The sequence below is a fragment of the Cervus elaphus genome, chromosome 8 (assembly GCF_910594005.1).
Source record: "Cervus elaphus chromosome 8, mCerEla1.1, whole genome shotgun sequence".
Lineage (NCBI taxonomy): Eukaryota > Metazoa > Chordata > Mammalia > Artiodactyla > Cervidae > Cervus > Cervus elaphus.
Genome location: NC_057822.1, coordinates 44542404 through 44569869, shown reverse-complemented (window position 1 = coordinate 44569869; position 27466 = coordinate 44542404). Strand labels below are relative to the sequence as shown.

Sequence of the window (27466 nt, the reverse complement as noted above, 5' to 3'; positions counted from 1 at the left end):
ATATAACTGGCCACTCAGTTTATTGGAAGGTATGGGAGACATCAGTAGTAACAAGAGTGTAACTGCAAGCTAACTCCCAAACTGCACTCTAGAATCAAGACATTAATTAGATCAGCTATCTGCAGAAATGATACAAAGAAATGTCTGTATAATTTTTAGGAATACCCAAAGTCTAATCCAGGTGATCTAGACACTGAATAGGACATAGATCTTGATCAAATCAATGGTATAGTCTGATAAATGACCTGATTAAGTGAGAAGCCTGATATGGTTAAGAAGGCAGCCTCCATTTACTGGCTACAGAACACTTCTCCACACCAGCTAAAAACACACTGTGTCATTTAATCCTAACAAGAGTCATGGAGGATTATTTATGAGAAAATTAAAGCTTGGAGATGTTAACTTGCCTAGTTAATAGTAGGAGGCAGAGCTGTGATTCAGACTCAGACCAGGACTCTACAACTAATTGTATTTTCCAAATGGGTCATCTGTAAAACTCTTATCCTGCATTTATGTATTCCTGCATTTTTAAAAAAGATATGCTTTAAAAAGATATTCCATGGGCAAATCAGTTAGGGAATTCTGAGTGTTCACTGTACTCCAGGACTTCTCTGGGCCTTTACTATAAATTTAAACACCAGGGGAAATACCTGATGGATTGACTGGCCTCTCTAGGCAATCTCTTTATCTTTCCTCTAACTGTACAAAGTAAATAGTTAATTAATAGAAATATGTCTAGGATGTGGAGTATGTTAAGGCTGTATATCATCACCCTGTTTATTTAACTTAAATGCAGAGTACATCATGTGAAATGCTGGACTGGATGAAACACAAGCTGGTTGAATCAAGATTGCTGGGAGAAATGTCAATAACCTCAGATATGCAGATGACACCACCCTTATAGCAGAAAGTGAGGAAGAACTAAAGAGCCTCCTGATATAAGTGAAAGAGGAGTGAAAAAGTTGGTTTAAAACTCAACATTCAGAAAGCTAAGATCATGGCATCTGGTCCCATCACCTCATGGCAAATAGATGGGGAAACAATGACAGATTTTATTTTGGGGGGCTCCAAAATCACTGCAGATGGTGACTACAGCCATGGAATTAAAAGACACTTGCTTCTTGGAAGAAAAGTTATGACCAATCTAGACAGCTTATTAAAAAGCAGAGACATTACTTTGCCAACAAAGGTCTGTCTAGTCAAAGCTATGGTTTTTCCAGTGGTCATGTATGGATGCGAGAGTTGTACTATACAGAAAGCTGAGTGCCAAAGAATTGATGCTTTTGAACTGTGGTGTTGGAGAAGATGCTTAAGAGTCCCTTGGACAGCAAGGAGATCCAACCAGTCTACCCTAAAGGAAATCAGTCCTGAATATTCTTTGGAAGGACTGATGCTGAAGCTGAAACTCTAATACTTTGGCCACGTGATTCGAAGACCTGACTTATTTGAAAAGACCCTGGTGCTGGGAAAGATTGAAGGCGGGAGGAGAAGGGGACAACAGAGGATGAGATGGTTGGATGGCATCACCAACTCAATGGACATGAGTTTGAGTAAACTCCAGGAGTTGGTGATGGACAGGGAGGCCTGGCATGCTGCAGTCCATGGGGTTGCAAAGAGTCAGACATGACTGAGCAACTGAATTGAACTGAACAGGATGTGGACTAGATATGGTAGGAGTATGTAATTAGGTAATTAGGTAGGAGTATGTAAAAATGCCTGCATTTGACACTCAGCATTTAAAAATGAATGTTTACATGAAAATACAAAGTTAAACACAGGTTTTTTTTTTTTTTAATTAAAGAAATGCATTAGATAATAGTCATAGAATATGCCCTAAAAATAGGACTAAACACTGTTTGTCCCCTCTTGGTACCAGCACCTCACAGAAGATCTTAGTTGTAAACAAAGCTGCAATCTTTGACATAATTAAAACTGAGTGAACCATAATAGGTGTGTTCCCTGAATAGCTTGCCAAGTATCTGTCCAGGTCTATTATAGTTACTGAGCAAATGGGTTGGCATGAATAGTTATGTCCTTAATGTGTACATCATTAAGAGGTCGATATGTCTTCTCATTTACGGGTAACTTCTCCAGTTCATCTAGAGTCTCCAGACCATCTATCACCCTGAAAGAGAAACAATATAATGTTTGAAAATTTCCTACAATTGAAACATAATATCCAAATACCTACAACAATTACAGTTGCTCTAAGAGAAAATGACCAAGTTGTACAGTTTTTTGAGTTCCCCTGTTGAGTATACAATAAGATATTGCTTTGATTTTCTGCCATAAGTAGGGCCCAAAATTCAGAAACAAAAATTCATGTTTATGCCTTTAGACAAAAGTAGCAATGGGCAGGAATATTCCCATCAAAGTATCTAAATGATGTATTCTGCCTCATTCACATGGATTAGCTACAAATGGGGCCAATACAAAGTCAGAAGGTTTTCTTTGCTACAGGAAAAGCCTGGAGAAAGTATGTAAGGATGACAGTTATTATGAGAACTGCCCTACACTGAAGGTTCTGGCATGGGTAGCTTCTTTGTACTTTAGTGTTTAAACGTGGTGTTTTTATTTTTTGCTTCTAAACAACAAGAAGAAATACTGAAGAGAAGATGGACAGCTAAGCCCACTTCCGGCAAGCCTACTTCATGTTTCTATCAGAGAAAAAAAAAATACAGCTGTTTTTCTAATATGTTCTAGAAACTTAGTCTACTAAGACAAAGTGGCTTTTTTGAATCAATTCCTAAGACTTAGAGTAGGTACTTTTAAAATAACAGATTCCCATTTTATTTTACATTTCCATTAAAATGTTACTATAGCCAAAGCCTTTTGATTTTACGCCCAAAGGCAGGCAGTTAAGGTCTTTAAATTGTAAATTTTAAAGGGTTTCCCACCTTCTGGGTCAGTAAGAGAAAAAAGAGGGTGCAGGAAAAAGACCCCAGGCAAAAAAAGGGCATGTAGAGTTGAGGTAAGTTTTGGGAATGGGTACCTTAGAGAACCAGCAAAAGCTATGAACCATTTTCTGAGAAAAATGTGTGTGCATATACAGAAAAGAGTTTCAAGGAGTTACTAGACTGAAGGTTAAGAATGCTACAAGAAGAATGCTATTAAGAAGGTTAATGCTAAAAAAAAAAAAAAGGTTAATGCTACAGTGTTTTTTAACCAATTCAGTAAGATAAGTCCTACTAATTGCTAATCAATAATTCTGAATGGTGGGTTAGGGACAAAATAAAAGAAAGGGAGTGTATCCATATACACACAAAAACTACTAAAGGCTATAATATTCCTTTTCATCGAGTATTAATCTATAAATTAGAAATGCATATGGAATGAAAAAGAAAAGTTGTAGACTCTTGTATTTTTAATTAAACTAGCTTCGCATCCAAACTGTTAAATAAAATAAACTCTAGAACTGTGCCTTAGTTTACTGGACACAGTAAATAATTTGTTGACAAATTAACTTCATGTTGATTTATAAAAGCAATTCCCAGGGATAGTGCATCTAATGGATTTCCTTGCAGAGACTGCTAAAAGTCTCCTCAGGATTCCATTCCCCTTTCTTCTTATTTATAGAGAGCTGATTTTATTGAGATGGCAATATATCTAGCTGAAAAACATTTCCTACCCTCTCTTGTGCTGGAGGAAGCACAAGCTGGAATCAAGATTGCTGGGAGAAATATCAATAACCTCAGATATGCAGATGACACCACCCTTATGGCAGAAAGTGAGGAAGAACTAAAGAGCCTCTTGATGAAAGTGAAAGAGAGTGAAAAAGTTGGCTTAAAGCTCAACATTCAGAAAACTAAGATCATGGCATCTGGTCCCATCACTTCATGGCAAATAGATGGGGAAGCAGTGGAAACAGTGGCTGACTTTATTTTTCTTGGCTTCTAAATCACTGCAGATGGTGATTGCAGCCATGAAATTCAAAGACTCTTGCTCCTTGGAAGGAAAGTTATGACCAACTTAGAATATTAAAAAGCAGAGACATTACTTTGCCAACAAAGGTCCGTCTAGTCAAGGATATGGTTTTTCCAGTAGTCCTGTATGGATATGAGAGTTGGACTATAAAGAAAGCTGAGTGCAAAAGAATTGATGCTTTTGAACTGTGGTGTTGGAGAAGACTCTTGAGAGTCCCTTGGACTGCAAGGAGATCCAACCAGTCCATCCTGAAGATCAGTCCTGGGTGTTCATTGGAAGGACTGATGCTGAAGCTGAAACTCCAATACTTTGGGCACCTGATAAGAAGAGCTGACTCATCTGAAAAGACCCTGATGCTGGGAAAGATTGAGGGCGGGAGGAGAAGGGGACAACAGAGGATGAGATGGTTGGATGGCATCACCGACTCGATGGACATGGGTTTGGGTGGACTCCGGGAGTTGGTGATAGACAGGGAGGCCTGGCGTGCTGTGGTTCATGGGGTCGCAAAGAGTCGGACACGACTGAGTGACTGAACTGAACTGAACTTGTAAGTAAGGCCTGGGTCTTCCAGGAAAGTTCTTTAAAAAGGGACTGATTCAGCTGGCAAGCACCTTTTGCCTTTCCTCCTTTCTGCTTGGAACACAAATGTTCTGACTGAACCATTGCTGTCCAAATTATAACCATGAGGTGAATTTCAGAATGAAAGCTAATGGTGGCCGAGAAAAAGAAAGGCACCTGGGACATCAGTGACACCATCCCAGTTCATCTTGTTTAAGCAACTGTTTTTCAGATGTGTTGATACAAAATGCTATTCTGAATGAAAACAATACATACTGTTAACTTGCATAAGATCCTGAAAAAACTGCTGGTGTTTCTTTACAAAATAACTGAGGATGAGAGAGGTTGTAAATTACCCAAGGCCACATGCCTATTAAGTGGTGGATGTAAATTTCAGGTACATTTAGCTCTCATACTGCTCTTTCGATACTAGTTACGCCATGATCACAGCCACTCATGCATCCTTTGCAGTGAAATTCTCAATCAGAATACTCACTTGCCAAATACTGTGTATTTCATGTCCAGATGTGGCTGCTTCCCATAGGTGATGAAAAACTGAGACCCATTAGTATTTGGGCCATTATTAGCCATAGATACAACACCTCTAACATTGTGCTGAAAAGGACAGACCAAAGTATTAACTGTTTTTACATAAGCATTCCAAATGTAGGACTGAAACAAGACATGCACTCTTCACCTTCCCAATATTTAAAAGATCAAGAAAACATGTAATCAGTTCCATAGGGCTAGTCCAAATGTTCAGTTTCTGTATTATCTGTATCTCTCAAAACTTGTATGTAAATTGTTTATATACCAAATCATATTCCTCAATTTCTTCTTTGGAGAAGTACAGCCGCAAACACTTTCAGCAACACTAATGTATAATAGAAATAATCCTTACATTTGTATTAAGGAACAGTGTGCTGGCATGAAACCATCAGGCAGACAACAAAACCAAAATTCCCATAATCTCTTCACATATACACTGGACTCTGGCTAGTTTCTTTATCTGTAAAACAAGGGAGGTTGGACTAGTTCAGGGGTTTTTTCATAATTCTAATTCTCACAAGGATTAGCAGATAATAATTGATAATTGGGAAGAATGTAAACATTAGGGAATGGTGGAATCTGGCAAAAAGGAACAGTGTATCTCTTGCCTCATGACATTTACAATTTTTTTAAACCAATGGCCACAGAGAATGAATCTGTGGGTCTTCCACCTATGGGCAGTCAGTTCATAAACCCAGGACTGGGTGATCTAAGGAAGGCCTTGTCTATTATTCATTACCCTGTTATAACAGGGGATGTGTACCAGAGTTAAAAGAACTTTACCAATAAAATTGAAGACAGAACTGGCTTACAGGGAGATGCCCAAATATAAAATACACTAAAAGTAACTCCAATGGTTACTCTGTCCAATGATTATTCTATCCATCAGCAGACAGTAGTGAGACAAACCACAGAGATGCAACGACATGGATATTAAAGCTTTACTGTCTCCCTAAAAGGTGACTACCAACCAAATGTATTTGATGCATCATAAGAATATATGTACCACTTACAGTATAATAAAATAAGCAACCATGAACCTGTTTCCAAGTTTTAAGAATTAAAGTTTACCAAATTGTTGCATATTCCTATATGCTCCTCTCAGCTATTACTTCAGCCTCTTGAAGTGGTAACTAGTATTCTAATATCTTTATAAATGCCTGAACAATATATTGTTTCCTTTTGCTGGTTTCTGAGTTCCATAAAATAGCTCATACTATTTTTAGTCTTCTAGAAAATTATTTCTGCACTTAACATAATGTTTCTAAGATTCATACATGTATTATACGTATTCCTTTCACTGTATAGTATTTTACTACTGAATATACTACAGTTAGTCCACTCAAAGATTGATGGACATTGTTTTTCGATTTTTGCTATTACAAGTAGTACTCTAGGAACATACCTGTACATGTTGCCTAGTGCACATGTCCATGAATTTCTCTAGGGTAAACATGTGGGGATGGAATTTCTGGGTTAGAGAATGTGACTATTCATGCATCCGCATTTCTGGTATGTTAGAAAATAGTTCTTAACCTTGTTTGTGTAGGAATCACCAGGGAATCTTAAAATGTACTCACGGTCCTAATCAGTTCTATTGTTTTTCTCTAGATTTAGGGAGGTAAGGCCCTACTCTTTTTTTTTAATTTAAAACTTCTACAGGTCAATCTGTCACCAGCAAAGTTTGAAAATCACTGGTATAGGATGACAGATCAGTACCATGGAAACAGTCATTAATCAATGCCTAAAAAACTGTTTCATTTCCAATTCAGGAAAAGGATGACTTTTTAAATAATTTATCACCTCCTAACCCCAATTTTGTAACAATATTTTTTTTAACAATATCTATTTATTATAGAAAAGTAAAAAGATAAATTATTCCTAGTCACCGTCGAGAGATAAACACTGAAGTGAGTATTTTTAGAAGTTTTGCTGAGTACATTTTACCGTAACTGCAAAACAATATACTAAATTACATATTCAGATTGAAAGACTATACAATAAATTGTTAACTGATGTCATCTCTGAGGAATGGAACTTTTTTTTTTTAATTAATATGTACTAGTTTTTTAACTTATAGAAAAAAGAAAATTCTTTAGAAAGTTTGAAAAAATACAAAGGAAATATAAGTATCTAATTTTTCTATGCTGAAGATTTATTTATATGCACTTCTCTGAGACCTAGCTGAGATCTACCGTAGACATTAAGTGAAGTTAATACAGAAATATTCAAATATCTAAGAGATGAAGATAAAAAGCTGGCGATTGATAATATTGCAACCAGGAGGTCTGACAGTCTCTCCTCCCCACTCTCAAAAAGACCAATGATTCATGTCATTCAACATGAATTTTATAGTGAGACATGAAGCCCCACAGGTATATTATTGATTAAACATTTCAGATTGGACTGAAAGATGAGTTCACCTAATGTCAAGATTCATGTGATGGTGAGATTCCATTATATATTAGGCTAGAACTGACATTTATATTTCTTTTCTGACATCACTTATCAAGCGTGAAAAACTACCAAAAAAAAGTATATTTACTAATTATTTTAACCTGTATTATTACAACATATGTATCTGTTTCCAAGTGTAAACACAGCATGAAAAAATAGATTCTGAAGTATTTTGGATATACCTTAAGATATTCACTATATTCGTCTTCAAACTTCTTGCCCCAGATACTGTTACCTCCCCTTCCAGTACCTATATTACAAGAGAAACAAATGAAGTATCTAATTAAAGGTGAAAGAGTTCATTTTCTAAATATAAGGGCTAGTTTATATAGTGTAACCCTTTAAATACAAATAAAATCTGATATGTCCTTTCTTTCTTCCCCAAAATGAACTTTAAAGAACATAAAAATAAAGTATCTCTACAAAACCTCCAAACCCTCCTTATCAATATTGTTCATATTTTAGGGCTTTGGTGCTAGTAGCTTCTGCTTAAAAATTTCTTGCTAAGGTAAGTTATAAAAAACCCCACATGCTTTTATTTTTCTATTCTTTAGCTAGTTTCTTCTTTACACTATATATTCAATTCCCTACGTATTAACTGGAATCACTTACCTGTTGGATCTCCCGTTTGAACCATGAAACCCTTGATATTTCTATGAAATATACAGCCATTGTAGTAATTACTGGCACAAAGAGCCAAGAAATTCTGGAGAGTAAAAATAATGATTGAGAAATGTAGCAGAAACATATTTTAGATAACAAATGAATTGTATTTACTGGAAATACTGCAGCAACCTATTTAAACAATGTCCTTTAGGCATTACTTTGGATAAAGTCACTGACTAAAACTCTCCAATAGCTTCCTTCTGTTTCTGAAAGAAAATACAAAATCCTCAGCAGACCCTAGTAAGCCCTGCATGACCTAGCCTACTTCTGCATCTCATAATGATAATCACTCCTTCCCTGCTACTTACTCTGTTAACCCCATCAGTCTTCTGAAAGTTTATTAAAAAAAGTCAGGTTTTCACACCTTGAGGCCCTGTACCTATTTCTATACCTGGGACGTCCTTTTTTATAAGTCCTGCCATGGAGATGCCTTCATTACCTTTCACACTGAGTTCTTCAAGTGCGGTACCACTTTCTTGGCTAGCCTTGCCCTCACCTTCTTTTAAATAAATCCTTTCCCATTATTCTCCATCTCAACACTTTATTTCCTTCAAGGCATTATTTCCCTCTAGAATTACATTTTTTTCTAGAATGAATCTCCCCTCTGCCTATCAGGTAAATATTAGCTTCACATGAGCAAGGAATGTCTCTTGTTCATCACTGAAGTTCCAGATGCTGGCAAGATAGCTTCTCATAAGCAAAATTGCTGAATGAATGAATATATATAGCTGACTCTCTTTTTTTCCCTTTCTTGTATTTCTTTTTGGCCATGCCACGCTGCTTATGGGATGTTAGTTCCCCAGAGACTGAACGTAGGCCACAGGAGTGAAAGCACCAAGTCCTAACCAGTGGACCGCCAAGGCACTCCCTGGTTCCTTCTATCCTTGTTATTTAAACAAGTGAAATGATGAACGGAACAGTTCCCCTATATTTCTTGAGAAAAATGAGCCAAGAGAAAAAGATACCAGCCACACTATGGTAAGAGAAAAATTGTCTATCCTTTCTTCAACTCACTTTTAACACCAGAAAAAGAAGTGTAGGACTTCCCTGGTGGTCCAGTGGTTAAGAATCTGCCTGTCAATGCTGGGGACACAGGTTCAATCCTTGGTCTGGGAAGATTCTACATGCCAGGGGGCAACTAAGCCTGTGTGCCACGACCACTGAGCCTGTCTGCACAACAAGAGAAACCACCACAAACAGAAGCTGGTGCACTGCAGCCAGAGAGCAGCCCTGCTCCCTGCAGCTAGAGAAGCCCTGCATGCAGCCTCGAAGGCCCAGCACAGCCAAAAACTAAATAATTCATTTAAAAGAAAGTGAAGTATAAATTAGATCAGAAATTATGATTGATGGTTTTTCTTGACAATGGCTTTATAGAAAAGTTTTCTATTTTTGGGGGAGGGGGGGTTATGCCATTTAAGTTAGGTGACTCAATTTGAAAATGGTTACCCTATTGCATTAACTCATCTTTTATGCATATATTATGGTACTCACTTCACATGTTTTGGGTGTCCTTTCACAGAAGACTTCTATTTTAATATCACCTACATCTGTATGCAATGTCACCGACTAAAAAGGAGAGAAATTTGTGAGAAAAATGAGATTTCTTCAGGTGATTTTGTGCACTGTATCATTTCCCTAACTAGATATTAAAGATGACTATCTGAATAAAGACAGAAAAAAACACCATTTCAGAGATGATCTATCCACACAGTAGCTCTTCAGAGATAAGTTGCATTTCTTCAAAATTATTTCAGCAGTAGAAAAAAAAAAATTCCAGAGGAGAAATGTAAATGTTTAGGTAAAATGGTATCTATGCTAAAAAATTTGGGAGCAAATAATATGATGGAAATAATTATCTTATTTGAACTTTTCATCAATAAAAATGATTTTTATGTTAGTGTGACTGACTTAAATAAGCAATTCACTAAGTCATTAATATTTATTGAAAAATAGTATGAAAAAAACTTTTACAAACAAGTTTTTTTTTTTTTACCATTTCCCTTATGTAGTTTAATTGTGAGAACTGAAACAATTTCTTTCTCCACTAAAGACAACAGACATAAAAAGCATCTGTGTTTTCAGATCCTAAATGTGCAGAGGTAACCAGAGTACTCTTTCTTTCTTGCCTTTTTGCTTAATCTATTCATTGGTAGTCAAAATACTCCTTTTGTTACCCCATCCCAGAGAGGCTAGAAAGCTTCTGAGACTTCTTTTTAAATTTCTCTTCTTTTTACAATAGTATCTAGCAGTCAGAGTACGCTAAGTTGAAGAAAGAGGGCAGGAATGTGTGTGTGTTGGTGGGGCACACTGCTTTCTTTCTATCTCCAGCTCCAGTTGTCCATCTTAGATCAAGAGCAAAAGGATCCAATGAAAAGGACCACACCTGACTATGCTCTTCTGCAACAACCCCTTTCCATCTCTCTCTCGTATCTTTTTCCATACAAAGGTAAATTCTGTGTTAAGTGAAAAACATAATTTAATTTTGCCTTTGCTGGTTTTGTTTAGAATCATTTTACACTGTATAGTTCTTCAGCTTATTATTTCTGTTTTGTCACTGAAATTTCCATGCAGTTTTAATTCCCTTGATTGCGTTTCTAAAAAAAATTACTTATTCTGAAAGACATTCATAAGAAATCCATAAAATTTACCATTTTCTTTCTTGATGGTTTCAGGGAGCACTGTTACTTTCTCAGAGTTTTTTGAGAGAAGTTCAAAAACGAGCCTCTATTTACAAAAGAAAAGAGAATTGAATTCATCTCCCTCTCTTAACTCACACAAGCTCAGCTTTATGGCATACTTGAAAAAGTGTCAACGAGAACCCATCCTACCCAAGTAATAAAAATTCGGTTATGGAAGCGATCAGGTTAAACTAATCAACTCCAGACCCTCAAACTCCTCTTTCCCTGCTCACTTCTCAAGGGCCGAGTACATTCCCGCCTTGGGGTCCAGGCACTGGGTGCTCCCCTCGCCTGGAACATGTACACACAGACATCTGTATGGCTAGTTTCCTCACCTCCAAATATCTGCCCAAATGTCTGGGTAAACCTGCCTTAACGATCTCTTTTTCTCACAGCACTTAGCACTAGTACACTACATGGGCTTCCTTGGTGGCTCAGATGGTAAATCATCTGCCTGCAACGCAAGAGACCTGAGTTCGATCCCTGGGTTGGGAAGATCCCCCTGGAGAAGGAAATGGCAACCCACTCCAGTATTCTTGCCTGGAAAAATCCCATGGCCAGAGGACCCTGATAGGTTATAATCCATGGGGTCGCAAAGTGTTGGACACGACTAAGCGACTTCACTTTCTTTCTTTACTAGTCGTCACCCTCCCCGCGCAGAACAAATACTCACTGGGAGCAGTACAAGAACTAAAACACACAGCGCTCTGCCAGCTCTTGAGTTAAGCTAATGAAACAAAACTGACGTTACCCATACTTACTTAACCACTTCGATTAGCACAGTTGTTGCTAAAACAGCAAAGATGCAATCGTAGGTGCCCCCACGGGTCTGTAGATTCGAAATGCCACCGGAAGTCGAGCAAGAGACCCATTAGAGAGAACGCCCCTTGCCTGTTCGCGTCCTCCCTTCCCCCATCCCTATCTGTAACCCAAACGAGAAGAACTAGGGAGAGAATGTATGATTTGTTCCCCACCAGGAACACTTCTGACCTTGAAAGGGGGCTCGTTCAATAATTACACTAGGACAAGAAGCGTTAATTCTGGACAACCTCTAGAATTGCCTTGGGCTCAGACGTAAAATGTAAAGGACCTCTTCCGCCCGGCTCCGGCGTCCCGCCCACTTTCACAGCAGCAGGACGTTCCGCGCAGGACCGGAAGTAGCGCTCACGGAGTCCCGAGACTGGTGAGTCTTGGGAGAATTGGATTCTCCCGAGACTGGTGAGTCTTCGGTGGAGGGCTGTGGCAGCACCTGATAGCCACAGGGCAGAGATGGGCGCAGAAAACCGGGTTGCGTCGAGATAGGATAGGGCTCTAGAGGGGCCGGGGCCCTGATTCTCAGGTTTACGGCCTTGCTACATGCTCTCTTCATTGTCCTGGAAAACGTCTGAAGTGGGACGGAAAAAGGGGGGGCGCAGTTTGCAGGCTGTGAAGTGTCCCTGCTAATGATACTTAAACAGCGCTGACTCTGGGCCAGGCACTTTTCCCCAGCTTTACGATTAAATCTTGCAACAACACTGTGAGCTGGAGACTATTATTTCCATCCTTCAGAGGTAGAAACCGCAGACAGCTGTGGCTCTGGGAGTCAGTGTGGTTTTAGAGTCTGTGGTCTTCTACCATGCTGGGCCGCCTCGCATTCTTGTTAATTGTGGCTTCAAGTCACGCAGCTTCGTTGTGGATGGGGAGTATTTTGTTACCTTTAAGTCCTACGAATTTAACAGTACATAAATCAACACCGGCGTGGTAGACCACTAGAGCTTCACTTTAGCCCTTGCCAGATTTAGAAGAGTCTGTAGAGCGGAGTGATTAGTATCAGGACCTGGAATCTGGAGATTGGAAGGGGTGTGTGCTGTGGTGCCTAGTGCCTCAGTCGTGTCCGACTCTTGTGACCCCGTGGCCTGTAGCCCACCCGTCTCCTCTGTCCATTGGGATTCTCCAGGCAAGAATACTAAAGTGGGTTGCCATGATCTCCTCCAGGGGATGTATGCAACCAGGGGTCGAACCCAGGCCTCCTGCATTCTCCGGCATTGCAGGCGGATTCTTTACCAGCTGAGCTACCTGGGAAGCCCGCAAGTGGTATAAGGACACTTAGAAGATCTTCTAAAAAAAAAAAAAAAAAGAAGATCTTCTAAGACCCCATTTCAGGGGTTTGTGGAGGTTCTACATCACTCCAAACCATATTTTGAATAAGTGCATTAAATATTAAATATTTTTTGTGTACAAATAAAAGTTTAAAAAATTGTTTCCGAAGTTAACGAGTTACAAGTATTTCAATTAAAATTTACAATTGACTGCTTTCTTGTTAATTTGCATACCATGAAATGCTTTTCTTCAAAAAATTTTTATAGATACTCAGTTTAAGAATTGAGCTGACCGTGTTGTTTTTTGTGTAGGATACAGATGTCTAGAAGGCTTTGACAGACTCTACGGACAGAGTACCCTGCCCCTTCACCCCTCCCGCCTCCTGATTCTGGCCTTTGGCACCAAGGTGTTCGTTTGGGGGCAGCATCTCCTGCCCCTTTGCTGCCTTGACGTTGCTGATTCACAGTAACCCGCCTCTGCATCCCGTGGTTCTGGCTACTGATAAACCACTTAATTTTTTATATATGGTATCATTATTTTTTCTCGATAAAGCACCTTTTTTTTGGCCATGTCCCACAGCTTGAGAGATTTCAGTTCTCCAACCAGGGGTCGAACCTGAGCCGTAGCAGTGAAAGCTGGAATCCTAACCACCAGGCCACCGGGGAACTCTCTGATAAAGCACTTTTTAATGTCAGTATATACCACCCTAACTCCAAATTCTGCTATGATAGGGGAAGGGAAACTATGTCTGTGTATAGTAAGCATTTAGTGCTGGCCCATATTGGAGATACTGAGATGCAGAAAAGATAGTTCCTGCTCTCTGGTAGCTTTAGGGGAGACAAACAGGAATGTAACATCAGTTAAGAGAATGTCTGGAGTAACAGGGGAGACACTGAAAGAGAAAGTTTGTCCAGAAAAGCTTTATTTAGGAAGTTGAAGTGGTCTTGGGAGGAAGTGTAATATCTAGAGAAGTGGATAAGGAAGGTTGAAGTAAGGGTGAGGAGAATAAGAACAGAGGGTGTGTGGGGGACAGGGAGGAGGGGGTGAATGTAATTGTGTGTTATGTACAGGGCTTGTGCTCTGGAGAAGGGAATGGTGCCACTCCAGTATTCTTACCTGGAGAATTCCATGGGAAGAAGAGTGTGGTGGGCTACAGCCCAAAGGGATGCAAAGAGTCAGACACGACTGAGCAACACATACACGCACGTGCACACACACACACACTCCAGGCTTGTGCAAGGTGACTTAAACATATTAATCCATTTACTCCTCCAGATGACCTATGAAGTAAGTTATAGTATCTCCGTTTTGTAGATGAGAAAACAATTTCAGAGCGCTTAAGTGACTCACCTGTGATACCATGTGCTGGTAAATGATAGAGCCAATATTTGAACTTAGGTATGGCTTCCCTGGTGGCTCAGCAGTAAAGAATTTGCCTGCATCACAGGAGATGCAGGAGACGTGGGTTTGATCCCTGGGTCAGGAAGAAGCCCTGGAGGAGGGCATGGTAACCCACTCCAGTATTCTGGCCTGGAGAATCCCATGGACAGAGGAGCCTAGCCGGCTACAGTCCAGTGGGTTGCAAAGAGTTGGACATGACTGAAGCAACTGAGTGGGCTTCCGTGATAGCTCAGTTGGTAAAGAATCTGCCTGCAATGCAGGAGACCCTGGTTCGATTCCTGGGGTGGGAAGATCTGCTGGAGAATGGATAGGCTACCCACTGCAGTATTCTTGGGCTTCCCTTGTGGCTCAGCTGGTAAAGAATCTGCCTGCAATGCGGGAGGCCTGGGTTTGAAGCAACGGAGTATGCATGCCATCATGTCTGTCTGTCTTTTTTAGTGTGAGACTACAGCTCTTTTGCTCATATACTTTGCTGTCTAAAAGGGTTTGAGTCTGTAAAGTGTACATGTGCTCCATAGTCTGTGTTTGACTTCAGATCCTCAGTTTTACCTGGCTTCTGCATGTTGTCATCTCGTGTACGCCTGGTCGCCACGACAGCCCGCCTGGTCCGTTCCCTGATCTACAGTTCTTCCCGCTCCTTCATGGATCTGAAGGCTCTCCTTTCCTCCTTGAATGACTTTGCATCCCTCTCATTTGCTGAGAGTTGGGACAACGTTGGCTTGCTGGTGGAACCGAGCCCACCGCACACTGTAAACACGCTCTTCCTGACCAATGACTTGACGGAGGAAGTGATGAAGGAGGCGCTGCAGAAGAAGGCGGATCTCATCCTCTCCTACCATCCGCCTGTTTTCCGACCCATGAAGCGCATCACCTGGAAAACGTGGAAGGAGCGCCTGGTAATCCGGGCACTGGAGAACAGAGTTGGGATCTACTCTCCTCACACCGCCTATGACGCTGCTCCTCAAGGGGTCAACAGCTGGCTGGCTAAAGGGCTTGGTGAGAAGCCTCTTGATCCTTCATGTCTAGCTTTTTCCCTGTCAGTGCTTTGAAATTTTATAGAGTGTCTTTTCATTCGTGTTTTAACCTCTTTAGGGATGCGGACCATTATTCTGTCTTTATATATTCTAAAATAATCTTGCTGAAACCTGACAATTAAATTATATTTGAAAATGAAATTTTATTCTTATTGAATAAAGACCACATTGGAAATCTTCATTTTTGGCTGAGCTTTGTGATTCCTTACTCAAGTGGCACAGTGGCTAGCACTCAGGCGCTCCAGAAATGCCTGTTGAATTGAATTGAAAGCTCAGGCCTCTCCAGAATATACTTCATATATCAGTCAGATAGTTTCAATGGGTTAGTGCTTATGCCCAGCACAATGAGGGAATTCAGTGTACGTGTTTTTAGCTTTATTTTTGGTAAGCCTTTTTAGTTTCCTTGTGCTGGGCTGAAGCTTCTGTGATGATACAATCTGGATTAGTGTGGTCAAGTGGATTATGAGCTTTGTGTCTTGAATCATAGTTTACAGAAGTAAATTTAGTAAGCAGTCACAATTCTATATGCCATCAGAAATTCATGAGTCAGTCTTGTCCAACTTTCTGTGATATTTAAGTCTTCTGGAAAATAGTTCTGAAAAGAATTATGATTCTGTATGATAATACGAAATCCTTAGGTTATGGGGACTATTGGGTGTATGTGTAAGGACCATGTTGTGTGTGTTTATTATAGAAGCATCTAAGAATGAATCTTTTAAAGAATACTCATTTCTTACAGTAGTAGTTTTTCTTTTTAATTTTTTAAAAAACCCACAAAATCTCTTTTAACTCCTGACAATTTTTTTTCTAGGTGTTTGCACCTCCATTCCCATCCATCCTTCCAAAGCTCCTGACTACCCCACGGAGGGAACTCACAGAGTAGAATTCAGTGTTACCCACACCCAAGACCTGGACAAAGTCATTTCTGCACTGAAAGAAATTGCAGGTGTATCTGTCACTTCTTTTTCTGCTAGGTACAATATATTTTCCTCTTCTTGTGTATATGTTAGGAATCTTTCTTACAAATTCTATAACCCTGCTATTTAAGTTTACAACAAATTATTTTCCTTGGGTGAAATCATTTTCCTCCGGTAGGTTTACAAAAGAGCGTTCTTCTCATTTGCATATGGGTCCCTGAGAAAGAAAACTATGGGATCTTTTCAATACAATAAAAATGATAACACTTACTGACTGTTTTCTATTCAGGAAGGACTATACCACACATCTTACAGTATTTCTAATCCTCCTGACAGTGTTGAAAGCTATTTTTACTTTAGGGTATGTAGATAAACCCTAGTGATATACTGATAGTATAGGTTTACTTTTATCAGTTCCCAGCACATGATGATTCCCAAACACTTGAAAGGAAAAAATACATTAAAATGCCTCTCAGATAGGCCAATCATTTAATTAGGTCTGAGATACCAAAAAGTGTTGCCTCATTGGAGATTTTTTGGGGGGACTAATTTACCTTAATGCCTACTAATTGCCATTTCCTTCTCCAGGGGATCTTCCCTACCCAGGAATCAAACCCGGGTCTCCTGCACTGCGGGTAGATACTTTACCATCTGGGCCACCAGGGAAGCCACTAAAGCATTGTAAAAGACACATTATACAGAGTTAGGACTTAATTATTAAAAAAAAAACCACAGATAAATATAGTGACCTTTTAATAAAATGGAAATCTGTTAGCAGTAATCATGCCTTGGGTAAATCTCACTGGCTGTGATACTGCCACTGTGCAAAGCTAAAATGGAAATCCACATAGGCTACACCAAAAATGACTCTTTGATGAGTGGTTTTTATGTGTAGATACATTATACTAAAGCCATAGTAAATGTCCTATAGTAGTATTGGGGGATTTCAAGAACCTTAAGAAAAATTATTTATAAGATTTTGCATAGATTCTAGTCATAGATATCTTTTACCATTCTGAAATACTGTGTGAATACTGAAATTAAAATTATACAAATAGAGCATGAAAACTTCAAACAATACCAAAGTCCTCCTTGTCCCTTTTACTCAGTCCCAAGATCTTCAACTCAAGTTGTCTTTTCTTTTGTTTTCAGAGAAGTGGGTATCTTTCCAAACATGTATAGGGACATGAAGGAATGTATAGTTTTGTTTTAGTCATTTTTTTTTTTAATTTAAATGGTATGCTGTATTTGCCTTTTCAACTTGTCATAGTAATCTTTCCATGTAGATTTCTTATTATGAATGTACTGTAATTTCTTGAAGCATTTCTCTTCCTAACTGGTGGACCTTTTAAAGAACTGATACACATTTAGTTTGGTTCCAGTTTTTCCACATTACAGGTAGTATCTGAGACTTAACAATTAGACTGGGACCAGGCATTGTTTTTGCTTTTTCTTTTCAAATCTCTGCAGATGGTTCCAGTGTTGAAACTACGCTTCCACATTATCTTGTAAGGAGTCTTTGAGTTCTCAAATTCTGTGATATATATTTAGAGTTTATGGTTAAACACGAAACTTTCTTGATGCTAGTTTTTTTGGAGAGGCTCTCGGATATTCCTTTTAAAAATTTTTTTTGGCCATGCCTCATGGCTTTTAGGATCTTAGTTCGCTGACCAAGGAGTGAACCTAGGCCCTGGCAATAAAAGCACCTACTCCTAACCACTGGATCAGCAGGGAATTCCCAAGCGTGTTGCTTTTTAAAGGGTGATTCAGGGACCCTCTGAATCATAAGCATAATGGGTGCTTTTGAAAAATGCATCATGTTGTTGTGTGGCAGAAACCAATGCAATATTATAGCAGAATTATCCTTCAATTAAAAATAAACAAAGAAAAGTGCAGATTTTCTGCTTTATCCTAAATCTGTGTAATTAGAATGGGATTTGCCTGAGAATCTGTCTGGGAGATCCTTGTATTCAATGATGTTTGAAAATTAACTTTTCTAGGACTTCAAAAACATTGTTTGCCCCAGCCCCATTCATAGATGTTCTGTTTCACAGAGTCTATAGAAGAGTCCAGCAGCTGTTATTTTAAGAAGCCAGCAGGAGATTTCTGATGCACGACCAGGACTAAGAACAGTTCTAGAACAGGGGTTTCAAAGTGAGGTCCCTGGACCAGCACATCAATGTCACCTGGAACTTGTTAGATAAATTCTCAGCCCCCACTCAGATCTACTAAAGCAGAAACTCTGAGGGTACGGCCCAGCAGTCTGTTTTAATAAGGCCATGAGATAATTTTGATGCTTGCTGAAGTTTGAGAAACAGTATTCTAGAAAATGGTTTGGAATTAAATCCTAAATTCCATATAAATCTAATCTCCTATTACCGGAGGTTGTAAACTATGGATTATTTTAAATACATAAATGTGTGTATATATATAAATTTATATTTATTTTGTTTATATTTATCCTAAACCAAGTGACTTTTTTTTCCAGGACTGATGATGAAGAACAAACACGGCTCAGTCTGAATTGTACTCAGCAAGCTTTGATGCAGGTGGTGGCTTTTCTTTCCCAGAATAGGCAGTTTTATCAGAGGACTGAAATTCTGTCACTAGAGAAGGTAATAAAAGATATCTTACGTTACAGTGCAGTTTTGTTTGACAAATTCATATGTAAAGTGTTAGTTCAACAGGTTATTAACTATTGCCTAGAGTAGAAGCCCAAAGTGGCGAGGAAAGCATGTTATGCCCTGGAAAGTTTATTGAAAAAGGGAGACGTTTCAGGAATACAAAAATGTAGATATCTTAGTCCATTCAGGCCACCATAACATGTTTGGACTTCTCTAACAGAATACTGTAGACTGGATGGCTTATAAACGACAGACACTTAATTTCTCACAGTTATGGAGGAAGCGAAGTCCAAAATCGTGGCACTGGCGGATTCTGAGTGCTGCCTGATGGAGCTCACTACATGGTTCAATGGTGGTGCTTCTGTCTGTGTCTTCACACAGTGAAGGGGACCTGGGATCTCTCTGGAGCCTCTTTTCTAAAGCACTAATGCCATTTGTGAGGGTTCCAACCTCATGACCCGAAAGTACCTCCCAAAGGCTGCACCTCCTAATCTATAGGTTAGGATTTCATCCTATGAATTTGAGGGGGACGGAAACATTCAGACCATGATGGTACTTTTTCATGATTAGAGACTCAGTTACAGATTCAGGCTCTTATTTTGTACCCTCTGCCTGGACCATTTTATTCATTCCTTTAACTTGACTTGTAATGATCCCTATGTCTTTACTTCCTGTCTCAGGATGCTTTCTTAAGGTAAAAGATAAAAATTTTTTAAAAATCTGTATATCCAGCCACTTTCTGAACATTTTCCACTTACAGATCTTACAAGTATTTAAAATCCAGTATATACAAATACTGACCTTATCCACATACCATGCTTTTAAATACAAGTTTTTTTTTCTGTTTTACCGGTGACCCTAAGAGTTGTTTTATTTGCAGGTTGAACAATTCTCCCTTGCTCCCATACATCCAAGCCCTGCTGATTCTGTCCCTAAATCTATAAGATGTTTCTCCTCTCTGCTTTGCCGCCACAGTAGTTGGAAACTCTCATGTTCCCTCCCTTGGGATAGAAGACACAGTGAACTCCTGAGCGGGCACCTCCAGGAGATAGTCCAGGCTTCTCGGCTTAGAGTGTGTAGCCTTTCCTGACCAGCGAGGACCCCTGTCCCAGCTCCTCCCTCCCCGTCCCTCGCTCTGCACACCGGCTGTACTCTCTGCTTTTAGATCTGCCTGTGTACTCCCTCACACCTTGGTACCTTTGTACATGTTCTCTCTGTTTAGAATGCCTCAATAAATAACTAAATAAAAAGGAAAAGGGAAAAGTAGAATGCCTCACCACATCTCACCCTATCATCCTGCACTTGACATCACTCCTTTCCTAACGCCTCTCTGGTTTGTCTTCAAGACCCAAGTTCTTGTAGAAGCTTATGTTACTCCCCTTACTTCAAGTACCCACCTTCCTCCCATCTCAACTCATCTATTTTGTCACTCTTTTGTGATCCCATTAAAAAATAGTGCCTATCTTGGACTTCCCTGGTGGTCCACTGGTAGGACTCCATGCTTACAATGCAAGGGGCAGAGGTTTGATCCCTGGACAGGGAACTAAGATCCCACATGCCACTCAGCCAAAAAAAAAATAGGAAAAGAGAAAACGACCTTCTCAGGAGACTGAGCTCCTAGAAGTCAGAAGATATTTTTGTCAGGTTGGCATTCCTAAATTTTAGCTTGGAGCTACTTTTCTTATTTAAATTTTTATCTATCCATTAATTTTTGGCTGTGCTGGGTCTTCATTGCTGCGTGGGCTTTTTCCTAGTTGCTGTGATTGGGGGCTGCTCTCTAGTTGCTATTCATGGGCATCTCCTTGTGGTGGCTTCTCTCTTGCAGAGCACGGGCTCTAGGGTCCAAGGGCTTCAGTAGTTTCGACTCCCGGGTTCCAGAGCACAGGCTTAATAGTTGTGGTATATGGGCTTAGCTGCCTTGCAACATGTGGGATCTTTCCAGATCAGGGATCGAACCTGTGTCTCCTGCATTAGCAGGCAGATTCTTTATCACCGAGCCACCAGAAAAGCCCTGGAGCTAGTTTTATAGCAAGCTCGTAGTACCCTTGTTTTATGGATCTCTGTGTTTGCTCTTTGCTCTATGCAATTGTTTTCTAGGACTGATGATGTCCAGTTTTCCTAATTTCTGTTTCTCTACAGCCTCTACTTCTCCATACTGGGATGGGACGGTTATGCACACTGGATGAGTCTGTCTCCTTGGCAACCATGATTGAGCGAATCAAAAGCCACCTAAAACTATCTCATGTCCGCCTTGCTCTTGGAATAGGGAAGACCTTAGGTAAGTATGTCTTTTATATTTGTCCAGCATACCTACTGATAATGTTGGGCAAAAATTGAAACTTTTGGCTCTATCAGTATGATAGAAATGTGTTAGCAGCTCACTGAAGATAACTGATTTACTTTATTGGTCAGAGTGGACAAGGTTATGCTGTGATATACATCTCCTCGGTCTAAACAAGATGTATTTCTCATTCACACTCCAGGTCCATCTCAGATCAGCAGGGGAGTCTGCTTATTGTAGACAGGTCTTGAAGAAGGAGGGTCTTAAACTGCAGTTAAACATTGTAGTCTAGAAATGATACATATTCTCTTCAACTCATTGTTCAGAGTCACTCAGCCCAGGGAGAGCATGGAGTGCACTCCTGCCACGTTCCAGGAAGAAAGCTAGAAGCAGTGATTGCTCCAGGTACAAGGCAGATCTTAAGTTTTACAATACTGGTGATAACTTATAGTGAGGTACTGCTATGCTCGGTGATGTAATTGACTGCGGTTGCTGAGTTTTGTAGCCACTGCCTTCTCTCTTGGCTTTCTCCTGTAATTGGGGAACAAAAGGAACGAGCAGAACATTTACTGGGCCCCTGCAGTGAGCCTGGGACTATTCAGAGTGCCCTCAGTGTGTGTGTTTCCACTGTGAAGGCAACAGGTGGAGTGCAGTTGTCATGAGTGTGGAGTCTGATGCTGTGGGTTCATGTAACAGTCGTGTCTGCTGCGTGACTTTGACAGACGTGAGAGTGGTGATACAGTTCATGTGGCTGGCACACATTAAGTGCAGTAAATGCTAGCTATTGTTAGATGTCTGGAAAGTATTATTTTTCCTGTTGTATAGGTGAAAAAATTTGAGGTTTGCAGAGGTAACTGCCTTAACCAAAATCCACAGTTGGATCAAACAACTCACGAGTGCTCATTTCCGAAGAAGGTGGGTGGCAGAGGTGGAGTAAGACTTCTGACCGGCCCCATTGCCCCTTTTTTGAAATACTACTAATGCAGTGTCTGTTCTAGAAACCTCAGTGCTCAACACTTGTTGGATTTTGGCTTGAAAGTTTCTGTATTTCACTCTCCAGAGGATGCTCTTTTAGGAAAATACCATGTTAAAAAAAATGTCAGTTAACAGTGTTGTGCTAGTTTCAGGATTACAGCACAGTGATTCAGTTATACACGCACCTATTCTTTTCCCGTTTAGGTTGTTACGTAATATCGAGCAGAGTCGCCTATGCTAAACAGTAGGTCCTGGTTGGTTATCCATTTTAAATACAGCAGTATGTACATGTCATTCCCTAACTATCCCTTCTCCGTACTTCCCCACTGGTAACTATAAGTTCGTTTTGTATATATCAACTATCCTCCAATATAAAATCAAAAGTTAAAAAGATGTGTGTCAAATCCGTTGCATAGCATCCTCTCACTAGCCTGTTTAGTTCCTTAGCTTCCTTACCTGGGAACAGAGACAAATGTGCCTGCCTCTCACTGTCACCTGGAGACCAGGTGAGGTCGCTTAACTGGGCCGCTCCGGTGAGGCCTCAAACCTGGTGCTCATGGCGGTGGATGCTGTTCGGAGGCGCCTCGTGGGGGCTTGTGCCACAGCCAGTGTCCACCGGAGCAATAATCCTGCCTTAGGCTAGCTCTGTAATACCACGGAATAGTCTGTCTGCCTATACGAAGACATGTTCTATTATTTTTTAAAATTTTTTTCACAAAATTCACATACCGGTGATAAGACTGGGTAAGATAAGATATTACATATCAGATGCCTGGTACAGATTGTAATATGAATATGAAGGGGAATTGTAAAGTGTTGGTCTCTTGCTTTCTTTATTGTGAAGAGTCCCCAGTCAAAGTCGTGGCTCTGTGCGCTGGTTCTGGGAGCAGCGTCCTGCAGGGGACAGATGCCGACCTTTATCTCACAGGTAGGACAGCCGTTGGACCTTTCTTGTACTCTTTTCTTGTGTATCCCTTCCCTACCTTGGTTTGTTTTTTACAAGGTAAAAATTAGCAGATTTTAGGATAGCATCTAACATACAGATGGATCTAATAAATGTTTTTGAACCTGAACTAAATAAGAACTATGTCAAAATTGGGGACATACCACATACTTTGTGGAAGGAAAAAAAATCATCTAATAGATTATCTAAAAAGTGATGTTCAGCATTTATTTAACCTATTTTGTTCCTAAACATGATTTCTCTCAGATTTCACGTAAGTTACTGGGACACTTTTTACCTGTTGCCTTAGGTAGAAACTTGTTCCTCTTACTCGGCCCTGAAGGCAATGATCACTTTCTCTCAGTTCCAGCTCCAAAATCTTTCTATTTTTCCCCTTATCTCCGTCCAGGCATCCCCTACCTAAAGTACTTCATTAAGCCTCTAAGCTTAATCTTCCACACACTCCCCCAGAACTAACTTGGAGAAGTACAGATGTGATGGTGTATAACATTATCGTGGCTGAAAACCCTTCAGCGATTTCCTCCAAGTGCCCTGCTGAAGCCGGAACGTCCCTCCCTCTTTCGTGCAGTCTTGGCTCATGCTGTTTTCCCTGGCTGGGATGTCTTTTCTCTGCTCCTTTCTTATACTTCTGGTGATAAGCTCAAAGGTAACCTCCCCTGAGAAGCATTTTCTTGACAGTGTCCAGCTCCTACCCCTGCTGATCATACCTTCCTCTCCCAATTCCTGTCACTTTGTTCTTAATCTACAATATGCATTTCTTTTGGACAGAAATTGCTTGGCTCCCAGGCTCTATGCTCTGGCCGTGTTGGTAATACCTAATTGGTAACATGGCCCACTGTTCCTCCAAGGGAGCTGGAGGCACTTTGAACACTGCTGCTCCCAGCTGCGTTACTGCCCCTGGGCCGCTTGAGGGCTAGGAGACAGGGGCTTGAGGTTACTGTACCCACTTCTAAAACCAGGCTCAAGGGTTGTAAGCCCCGGGTTCCTTTGGCCACCTCTGGGACTTGCCATTACTAGACCTCTCCTGCCACCATACACCCATGTCTTATTATCCAGCATACTCCCTTACGAAGGCTGCTGCACTTGAAATAATGTCATATCTCTGAGAATAGGTGCAGCATCTTAGCAAGCCTGATGTATTGCTTTGAACCAATTAAAAGTGTATGTGACCATTGTCTGTTTTCTTTTCTTTCCTTCTAAAGAAGCAAGGGTTTTATTTTGGGGGGGGGGGTGGTTATTTATTTATTTAATTTTTATTGGAGTATAGTTGCTTTATAATGTTGTATTAGTTTCTAACGTACAGCAAAATGAATCAGTTATGTGTATACATATATTCACTCTTTAGATATCCTTCCTGTCTAGGTCACCTAAATTGTAAGATTTTTATAAGCCCTCAAATTTATACCAGATTGAAATAAACTTTCAGTGTATAGACAGTTTAACATGATGTTTCTATTTTAAAATTTAACATTTTACTTTGAAGGAATTTTAGACCTATAAAATAGTTGCAGTGAGAATAGTATAATCAACTCTTATACACCCTTCACCTAGATTACTAATGGCTATTTTTTGCCACATTTGTACATTCTGTCTTTCTATAACATCATATATGTGTGTGTATATTTGTGTATGCCTAAGTATTAGGTTGGTGCAAAAGTAATTGTGGTTGACTTTTACACCAACCTCAATTATTTTTGCACCAACTGCAGTTACTTTTGAACCTCAATTACTTTTTCATCAGCCTGAGTTACTATTACTTTTGCACCAACAATTACTTTTGAATCTCAATTACTTTTGTACCAACCACAATTACTTTTGCACCAACCTAATATGTATTTATGTTTTCTCCTAAACCACTTATAAATTAATTACAGATATGATGACCTTTTACCCTCAAATACCTCAGCATTTTATCTCCTATGAGCGAGGACATTCCCTTATATGACCATGTTATAATGACCAAATTCAGGAATTTAGTATTGTTAATTGATCAAGATTTATAGTATTTCTTTTTCAGATTGATGCTCAATTCTTGATCACACACTGCATCTGTTCTAGTTCTCAACTTTGTCTCTAGAGCACAGGCATTTTTGAAGAGCATAGGCCATTTGCCTTTTTGTATGTCTCTCAGTTTGGAGTGTATGATTGTTTTCTCATAAATAATGACTTTTTAAAATTAGTTTTCGTATCACAAAGCAGTGTGTACATGAGATAAATTCACACAGTTCCAAAATGTTAAAATGTCCTTCTTACATGGTTAGTTGGGGAAACAGAAAACGTCTTATCTAGCTTACTTTAGATGTCTGTAATCTGTGAGGCGTCACTTTGTATATCACTTTAGGGATGGGAAACCCCAGCCAAAAAGACCATTTTCATCACCCTTCCTTTAAGCTTTACATATTAGATCATAAAGGGTAGTATCCTAGGAAGACCAGCAGATGGCAAGCTTGCTCCTTGGAAATATAAATTGTATACTAGTCCAAACAGCCAGATTGTCTTTCCTAAAGCAGGACTTCTAACTGGGCCACTTAGTGTCTTTTCCTCCTTTCACTTTTTCTCTACTATTACTTAAATTAAGATATTTTAAAAGGTGCTTGAGTAGAAACTAGTCCTTACAGTGAGGGCTTCCCTGGTGGCTCAAATGTTAAAGTATCTGCCTGCAATGCAGGAGACCTGGGTTCGATCCCTGAGTTGGGAACATCTCCTGGAGAAGGGAATGGCTACCCACTTCAGTGTTCTTGCCTGGACAATTCCATGGACAGAGGAGCCTAGCAAGCTACAGTCCGTGCGGTCGCAAGGGTCAGACACGACTGAGTGACTAACACTTCATAATGAAATGATACATATTTGGCTAGGGGAGAGTGTGGGGAATTGAAATTGAGGTGTTTTTTTTTTCTAAGACCTTTTTTTTAAATACCTTTATGTCTTAAGTATATTTCAAAATTGTGCTTTTTATGAAAAAGCCAAATATTCTTGCTCTTACATCAGATTCACAAAGTGTTTTTTAAAAATTCAACGCATTTGAGTTTTCCCAAAATCTTTCCACAAAAGATGAGATCCTCTTCTACCAGTAACTTCAGAATTTCTAGGCGTTTTGCCTGCTGCTGCTGCTAAGTCGCTTCAGTCATGTCTGACTCTGTGCGACCCCATAGACGGCAGCCCACCAGGCTCCTCCGTCCATGGGGTTTTCCAAGCAAGAGTACTGGAGTGGGTTGCCAGTGCCTTCTCCACATTTTGCCTGAGTCAAAGGAAAATACCTTGTTTTTAATTTAGAAATAACCTTAAGCTCATTTCATTCTTATGAATTAGACTACAGTTGATGCTGAGAATTTTGGTATTTGCAAAGTATAAGTGGCTTTCCTAGTGGTTCAGATGGTAAAGAATCTGCCTGGAATGTGGGAGATCTGGGTTCGATTCCTGGGTTGGGAAGACCCCGTGGAGAAGGAAATGGCAACCCACTCCAGTATTCTTGCCTGGAGAATTCCATGGACAGAGGAGCCCGGCGGGCTAGAGTCCATGGGGGTACTAGGGGTCAGCCATGACTGAGCTACTAACACTTCACTTTACTTCACAAAGCATAAAGAAGTCTTTGGGAGGTAAGCAGTGGTCATTTATTTTATTTTATTGTGGAAACCTTTTGAATGGGTGTTCCTATAGGTCAGTTCTGGCGGTATCAGATACTGTAGGATGTGTGAATTTGGATACTTGCCTTGCATATGCCAAGGAGAAAGAATCTGGAATTCTCAGTGGGATGGTCTCTCTTTGTAAATTGGAGGACATATAAGAAACATGCATATAACTTTCTAGATTCATGTATAAAGTTCTGCTGTATTACATTTGCTTCATATAGGATGAAAACTTGGTATTTCTGCTGTTATGGTTCAGCACAGAACTATAGTCCACAGACTGTGTCTGATATTTAAATATCTGCTCTTTCCTTTGTTGGCAGGTGAGATGTCCCACCATGATGTTCTGGATGCTGCTTCCCAAGGAATAAGTGTCATCCTCTGTGAACACAGCAACACTGAACGAGGCTTTCTTTCTGATCTTCGAGATATGCTGGGTGCTCACTTGGAGAATAAGATTAATATTATCCTGTCAGAAACAGACAGAGACCCTCTTCATGTGATATAAGGCCTGCAGGAACAGCCCAATAACACAATATAGAAAGCAGGTGGCTCCCAGTGTGAATCCATTACATGAATCAGTGGGGTTGGTATCCTTCCAAAAGAGTATCTTAGAAGGTACATTAGCATTTCTGGTTTCTTAATCTGCTTCTCCAGATGTTCTGTAGCTCAGACAGTAAAAACTATAATGTAATTACCATTGAAGAATAAATATTATAAAGGACAAATTAAA

At 39.9% G+C, this 27466-nt stretch overlaps 2 protein-coding genes across 4 annotated transcripts; one reads left to right on the top strand and one right to left on the bottom strand.

The window, feature by feature from the left end:
• Nucleotides 1-1768: 1768 nt before the first annotated feature.
• Nucleotides 1769-11959, bottom strand: PPIL3 (peptidylprolyl isomerase like 3). 2 transcript variants are annotated; one of them, XM_043910431.1, is made up of 8 exons: nt 11823-11907; nt 11594-11661; nt 10803-10878; nt 9646-9720; nt 8101-8194; nt 7671-7738; nt 4979-5097; nt 1769-2125 (listed from the first exon to the last, which is right to left on the bottom strand). In XM_043910431.1, exons 3-8 carry the CDS (start codon nt 10803-10805, stop codon nt 1999-2001), a joined length of 486 nt encoding a protein of 161 aa, XP_043766366.1. In that variant the 5' UTR covers nt 10806-10878; nt 11594-11661; nt 11823-11907; the 3' UTR covers nt 1769-1998. The 2 variants fall into 2 exon arrangements, with proteins under 2 accessions (XP_043766366.1, XP_043766367.1); XM_043910432.1 differs by lacking the exon at nt 11594-11661 and having other exon boundaries at nt 11823-11959.
• Nucleotides 11923-27466, top strand: NIF3L1 (NGG1 interacting factor 3 like 1). 2 transcript variants are annotated; one of them, XM_043910430.1, is made up of 7 exons: nt 11923-12015; nt 14848-15308; nt 16158-16320; nt 18752-18878; nt 21027-21165; nt 22988-23071; nt 27057-27466. In XM_043910430.1, exons 2-7 carry the CDS (start codon nt 14873-14875, stop codon nt 27239-27241), a joined length of 1134 nt encoding a protein of 377 aa, XP_043766365.1. In that variant the 5' UTR covers nt 11923-12015; nt 14848-14872; the 3' UTR covers nt 27242-27466. The 2 variants fall into 2 exon arrangements, with proteins under 2 accessions (XP_043766365.1, XP_043766363.1); XM_043910428.1 differs by having other exon boundaries at nt 11948-12050.